Source organism: Hermetia illucens, chromosome 2 (genome assembly GCF_905115235.1).
Source record: "Hermetia illucens chromosome 2, iHerIll2.2.curated.20191125, whole genome shotgun sequence".
Lineage (NCBI taxonomy): Eukaryota > Metazoa > Arthropoda > Insecta > Diptera > Stratiomyidae > Hermetia > Hermetia illucens.
In genome coordinates this window covers 126898795-126905973 of record NC_051850.1, presented here as the reverse complement: position 1 = coordinate 126905973, position 7179 = coordinate 126898795, and the positions used below count along the sequence as shown (strand labels likewise).

The 7179-nt window shown below is 41.7% G+C and overlaps 1 protein-coding gene across 1 annotated transcript; it reads left to right on the top strand.

Moving 5' to 3' along the window:
• Positions 1-2515: 2515 nt before the first annotated feature.
• On the top strand, positions 2516-3594 carry LOC119649696 (chymotrypsin BI-like). The gene is made up of 3 exons (XM_038051963.1): positions 2516-3015; positions 3078-3176; positions 3281-3594. Exons 1-3 carry the CDS (start codon positions 2559-2561, stop codon positions 3577-3579), a joined length of 855 nt encoding a protein of 284 aa, XP_037907891.1. The 5' UTR covers positions 2516-2558; the 3' UTR covers positions 3580-3594.
• The last annotated feature ends 3585 nt before the right edge of the window (positions 3595-7179 follow it).

Sequence of the window (7179 nt, the reverse complement as noted above, 5' to 3'; positions counted from 1 at the left end):
GGGAGTGTTGCCACTAGGTACTGTACCTGGCCGTCCCCAATTGTACATTCTTACTCCTTTGTTAGATTCCAGCAAAACAATAGTTTTTCTGGTTTCTGCTTTTTCAGAATGTAATATTTCTTTTATTTTACGACGACGAACAGTTTTTTCATGTTTATCCTACCAACTTGCACCATACACCTTGCACATTGTGTACAATTATGGAGTTGCAGTGACACTTCGCCATTAGTGATTAGTTATAGAGAGTAATCCTCAAATTTGTCTTCTGGAACTTCAGCTGGCTTTTTTCCTTTGCTTATCCTTTTTCTCCATTTTTTCCCTATATGTTTTTCGGTTCTTTTCTTTTCCTTTTTCGTAAACTCATAGTTTACCTCCTTCTCCGCGGATTTCCGTTCAATTCTGCTGTTATGTGGGGTGGGCTTGTTTTGTCAATATGACGATTAGTTAAAACTTGTTAGATCTTCAAAGTTTAACTGATCGACTTTTGATATCGGAGCCGGATATATTTCTGTGATCAACTCATACTTGTACTCAAGATTTTGCCTAATTAACTTACATATAGCTTTATGTCTCGCCGTGTATTGCATCGGATTTATAACAGTGCAGCTGAAAATAAGACGACTTAATGTTTCTAACACCGAACCACATATTCTGCGATAATCGTACTCCACCCGCTCTAACTTTATGACCTTTTTACAAACCAAGGTGCTGACCGAACAATCTTGGATGACACACATGAATCTCCCATGACAGTAAAGAGCTTTCTAACCCACAATCATCCGACAAAGTTCAACAAACAACTGCCAGAGACAATTCACGTGTTTACCATGCATGCACTTCTATTTATCGATCACCAAGTGGTCTGGCATCACCCCTCTCAGAGAATTGATCGATCCTTCAAGCTAAGTGTAATCAACCCGCATCTTGCCTAACAAACAGCAATAAACAAGGGACTGACCTGTGACTTGCTGTAAAAATAAAAGTAGCGAATTGACTTGGTAGTGATATTGTGCCGAAAGGGCGACCACACCCCTGCCTCTGGCGTGATGAGGCAGTTTCATCCACTCCAAGGTATTGAGAATTTGGAAATAGTAGCCCGTATCGGGCGCTGGACGTTTTCCAGGTCGGCCTTTGTCCACGCCAATATTCCGATCCCATATGCCAGCGAAGGGATAGCGAACACATTTAGTGCACTTATCTTATTCTTGTCCGATATTATCATACTTTATCTCTTAATTCAAATTCTGTTCCCCATGCAAAATGTTGGGGTTATAGGGGGTTAGTAAACAAGCAATCGGTCTTACATCTGGGTCATCCTGCATCTTGTAATCCCCATAATGAGAGAGATTTAAAATTCATAGTGTCCGGGTAGCTGAGTGGTTAGAGCACTAGGCTACCGTACGGAAGGTCGCGGTTCAAATCTCACTGGTGACAGTGGAATTTGTATCGTGATTTGACGTCGGATACCAGTCGACTCCGCTGTGAATGAGTACCTGAGTCAAATCAGGGTAATAATCTCGGGCGAGCGCAATGCTGACCACATTGCCTCCTACAGTCTACTGTAGTGTACCGTTACGGTCTTGAATGAAGTGCTCTAACACACTTCAAGGCCTAGATCCAATATGGATTGTTGCGCCAACGATTATTATTTAAAATTCATCCGGCTGATTAATTCCCTGATTTATACCAAGTCCCAATCTAGTTCTAGTTGTTTATGGCTTGCCGAACCTCCAACCGGCTTACTTAAGCGGTATTTCTATTGTTACCGAAAATTGCACTGCCTGGACGCTCTGTCAAGATCCGTTGAGTGATCTGAAAAGCTTAGCTGGTTGCTTGCGTACGTTACGTCCTGAAGACATCTACTGTGACTTTCGCCATACCGTCGCAGCCGACTGCATAAGACAAAAAGTGTCTGCTTTATATGTTCAGAATTTCAACTACGACTGCCTGACACTGTGCATTTTATTCTTCACCCGTCTGCTAGCATTGCCAGTACTCATTTGAGTAACTCTAGCAATATCCTACTATTTTTGGTCGCGCCGACGCTCTAGATGAATTGTCCATGGTGGATCTCTTCAGTCACTCAACCCAATAATGTGAAAACAATACACCATGGATTGTAATTGCAGAAGTGACGTATCCGCACGCAGTCGAGACGCAATCTCATCGGTGATTTGATATAGAATTCTCGGAGCTGCTGGAGATACATAGAACCTAGAAGTACCTGGTCTATATACAGGCTCGATTCCCCAAAAAATCTGTACACGCTCTTTGGAATTCGGAGATTGCAGGCGGACGGTGAAGAAGTGTAATTCAGCGAGTATTGAAACTGTTACCCCCAGTGCGGCATGAGGTTGTGGATCCTACCTCCTCTCCCCCATCGACTCCTGGTCATCAATTTCTGCGATGGCCTCAAGTCGAAGAAGTACTGGTCTCCAACCTGCTGCAGTGTCACATGAGTATATTGCATGAAGCGCTCAACGAATCTCTGGTACAACAAGAGGCATGCCGCGTTGTTAATAATCATTCAAAGCAGGCAGTCAGACCTAATTGGAAGGATGAAGACTTTCTCTGCAGTACTTTTGGTGGCCGCTGTGGCTTTTGCCTCCGCCGATTCCGTCGACTGGGATAATGTCCAATTCATGGATGTCTACCCACCCGGATTTGGCAAGGTTTTGCCCGGTGATTTCCTCGAACGCATTGTTGGTGGAAAGAGTGCCCATGAAGGTCAATTCCCCTACCAAGTTGGTCTTCTTTTGGACGTTTCTGGAGGACAAAGTTGGTGTGGAGGTTCATTGATTGCCAAACGTTGGGTTCTCACTGCTGCTCACTGTGTCGATGGAGTCTCAGCCGCCACCGTCTACTTGGGAGCTGTTGAAATCAAGAAAGATGAAAAGTCTCGTCAAACCATTCGTGTTGACAAGTCACACTTCCGCATCCACAGTGGCTGGAACAGCAGGACTCTCATCAACGATATTGCCTTGATCGAATTGACTGAAGATGCTCGTTTGGGCGGTAAGTTAAAAAATTCTAGCATTACCATCGGAAATGTGCTTTAATTGATCCTTCCATTCTAGCTGACATCAAGCTCATCAAGCTTCCATCAGACAGCGAAGCCAAGAAAACTTTCGTAGGTGACACTGCTGTTGCTTCTGGATGGGGACGTCCTTCTGATGGTAAGTGATTTTCATTTTCATTTCAAGTTAGACGCCACAACTTCCACAAATGTTCTCACTTGCTTTTAGACTAATTCAATTAACAATTATTTTTCCATTTGCAGCTTCCAACTCCGTATCCGAAATCCTCCGTTACACCGACCTTAAAGTTATCTCTGAAACCGAATGCAAGAAATACTTCGGAAGCTCTGCCCGTAGCTCAAACATTTGCACCAGTGGATCTGACAAGAAGTCCACCTGCAACGGAGACTCCGGTGGTCCATTGGCCATTGGTGAAGGTGATGGTCGTGTAATCATCGGTTTGACCTCTTACGGAAGTGCCAGCGGATGCGAAAAGGGATACCCAGCTGTATTCACCCGTGTTGGATCCTACTTGGATTGGATCAAGGAACGTGTTCATTAAATATGTTTCAAGTAATTGTCAAAATTTGAAATAAATTTGTGCAAGTATGCAGAATGTGTTTGTGAGCTAAAATGTGAATGGAACGATATCAAGTTCTATAGAAAATGGGATGGGAAAATACAAACTGATCAAGTCTTGGATCGTATGTTAATGTAATGTAAATGAAAAGTCTGTAAAATACTGACCAGTTCAACTTGGACTTGCTCTTACCCGGACTGTTCTGTTCTGTTCTGTTCCGCAGTTAACTTGAATGTTATGAGAATTAAAATGGTGGCTTGTTATTTCGAAGTAACTATTAATCATTGCGAAATCGTAAGGAATTTCTCAAATTTACGGCGACACCCTCAGCTATTTGTAAGTACTCGCATACTCCTTCGTAAGATGGTCTTCTTCTTTGCACTTTCTAGGTCTATTCGCGCATTGTTAGTCTAACTGACCCTCTTCTACGAGGGGTACAGCCTAACGTACACCATGGGAAGGGAATCTCATCGTTGAGCCCACCAGGAAATGAATAGCTACCGGAAATGAAACTGATTTCGATACCATATACCACGTCATGAAAGAATTTGCGGATGACCGTAAGATTTTCAATAGTCCTGTAAGGGGCGTTAGCGGTATGCTTCCAATGCACGATGATGAGCAGCTGGAGACATTTAAGCAGTACTTTGTCACTCAACCGTATAGCATTATGTAGAGTTATAGCTTCAGTGGAGGATATGGCAAGCTATCGTAAGGAGAAGAGTAAAGCCGCTGCCTAGTTTCATGACTCCTGAGAATCTGAATAGTGAATAAATTAGGGGATGATTATTAAGATTCAAGAGAAGAGTAAGACAACTAGAGAGGTACTTACATGCTCTTTATTCCCGCAAAGATAAGCTTGATTGCCAAGGAGCAGAGAGATTTTTGTGTTAAGTCCTCCTGTAACGACTATATTAAGGACCGTTGGATTATTGTCTAGCATCGTGAGGAGTTTAAATCATCATTCCAGCCGCTCTTCAAGGAAGGGACGGTCCGGAATAACTAACGGTTGTTATCAGAGGGACATATAGCAGCTTTTAGAGATATCGAATTGGTGAACCTCGGCGCAAAACCGGGATGTCTGGAGTTCCAGGCAGGCCTAGACCGGATACCGGTTGTTGCGCCGTTGATGATGATGATATAATATAATAATGTCACATACTGAAACAAGATAAAGTCCTGTAATCCAAAACGTAGTCCTTGAGGGTTACTTTTTATTACCAACACTTCTCATGTCACTATCGGTGACGTTCTTCATGTTACCTTGATGGGAATGGTCGATGTAATTTTCCTCAAACACGTTCTCTACGATAATGACATCTGTTTGCTCTCTCACAAACTCACGCCACTTGATCTTAAGGTTCTGGATTTGCGGACAAGGAGACTAATATAGCTGATGATGAATATCAACAACACTAAGGTTCTCAGTCTTGGCGATCATCACACCTTTCCTGTTTTGGATGCTTCGTATAGATTTGGTTCATCATAGATCCTCTATCCTTCGTTTACCGTTATGTTAGAATCGTTGGCCCCGCGGGCGATTCAGTCAGTATTTTTCTTTGTAATTTTAGATTTTACATTATTGTCAGTGGGCAACATTTTCGTTTGGAAGAAATCTCTATTACTCCTGCAATTTAAGCACGCAACTTTTTTGATTTGGAGTTTTAGCAAATTGCAAAACCGAAGGGTCCTCAAATCAATAGAAGGCTATCATTTTTGATTCTCGCAAGATTTTTTAATGTGTGAAACAAAACCTAATCAAAATCGATACAATGTCTGTCTGTTGTTTTGTTTTTCTTGTAAGAAGGTAGAAATCTTCAAAGTATTCTGGCCTGGACACACCTCAGTGTGAGTCGCCGACTCTCCCCAATGGAATCACCATAAGATTAGCACACTTAAGCTGTTTCTCTTATCTTCGTTGGGCGCCGTTCCTAAGTGCGCTTCCGCACTCCTTCCACTTTTCGATGTTTACCCAGAATTAATGCAATCATGAAGTTGATCGCACTCCAATCCCCTTGCGATGCTATTATAGTATTTTTCTCACCACATTTTCCGGTATCAGCGCTTCACTAAAAGTTTCTCTAGGTTTCTCTTTTCTTCCACGGTCGTTTCCCATCTACTTCGCTCTTTAAACCAATTGAATCCCTGTTCATTGTATTTTACGATATAACCAGCTAATATTCAGAACCATAGAGGGCGAACGAGCGAATACCATTAGGGTAGATTTTGAATTTCATATGTTCGTTGCCGCAGAACATACCAGATAAGCCCGTGCAGAAATACAATGTGAAGAGGGCGATGCTGCTCACGGTGTTCTCCATGAGTAACCACGAAGCATGTAAGTAGTTCTGCATTTCTTGGTAGACTCCGCTTGATTGATGATTATTTGAACGATTTCACGGATACGGTTGTGAAGAGTGCGTTTAAAAATAACCGGATTGGACGATGATTTGAACACTTTGTTAGACTACTTTTCTTTTTCCATATTGGAAATGCTTTCTTACCAGGTAGATGATATTCTACCTTCCTTAATACGACGATTGAAGAACACACTGAATCGCAGTGTTGTTTCCCAACTTTTTGCTCTGCAGATCTCAAATATTTTATCCATTTTATGGCTTCCTCGACTTCAATGGCACTGAGAGGTGGAATTGCTCCAATCACCTTCTGTCAAGACATAAAACCAAGTCAATCTCGACCACCACTTTATGTTAATGTGAAATTGCCAATTTCTAAAGTTTAGTGTAAAATAAAACCTTATTAAAATCGATTCACTGGCTGTCTGTCTGTCACGCGCACTTTTCTTCAAAACGGCTAAACCGATCCGAACGAAATTTGGTGGACAGATGATGGACAGAACTGTGAAATCTCACGCATACAGTGAGTGACATACATTTAGGTGGAGTTAAGGGGGGGGGACCCCCATACATGCACAGGGGAGATTAAATTTTTTTTCACCGGATATAGTCGTGTGGGGTATCAAGTGAAAGGTCTCGATTAGTACTTTCCGAAACTGATATTAGTTTGAATTGCAAAGTGCGTGAGTAAGAAGTCAAAATGTGTGCACTTAAACTGATACAGGACGCATTTTCGGAAACTATCCAACCCAAAAATTCTAAAAAAATTGGGAAAGTACATTTAGATTAAATTTACGCCTCAAAATATGCCCCATTCCGATGTCTGCTCAAATAAATTGACTAATAGTATATTACCAACTTTTAGAAATTTACTGAAAAACCCCCTTAAATTCATCCTAGGACTACCAAATTTCGTACGAGCATAGAGCACCACATTTCGCATGCTAAATTTCATGGAAATCTGGCCATCAACGCCAAAGTTATAGCAGTTTAAACTTAGCAATATCGTGCTTCTAAGGCCATGCAAATAATATGCTGACGTCATAATTAACGAGAACAATTGACATTTCACATGAAATATTAGAGTCACATTTTTGAAGAATCTACTTCTTAAGTTCATCCTAGGAGTACTAAATTTTGCACCGGCATAGAGGACAGTCTCGTGCATACATATGCCAACTTTTATTATATCCGACTATTAGTGTCAAAGTTATAGCAGTACAAA

What these genes read in the sequence shown, in the direction of transcription:
- LOC119649696 (XM_038051963.1), top strand. Translation starts at nt 2,559, where the DNA reads ATGAAGACTTTCTCTGCAGTACTTTTGGTGGCCGCTGTGGCTTTTGCC. An exon ending in TGAAGATGCTCGTTTGGGCG is followed by an intron (nt 3,016 to 3,077) that starts GTAAGTTAAAAA and finishes CTTCCATTCTAG; the next exon opens with CTGACATCAAGCTCATCAAG. An exon ending in ATGGGGACGTCCTTCTGATG is followed by an intron (nt 3,177 to 3,280) that starts GTAAGTGATTTT and finishes TTCCATTTGCAG; the next exon opens with CTTCCAACTCCGTATCCGAA.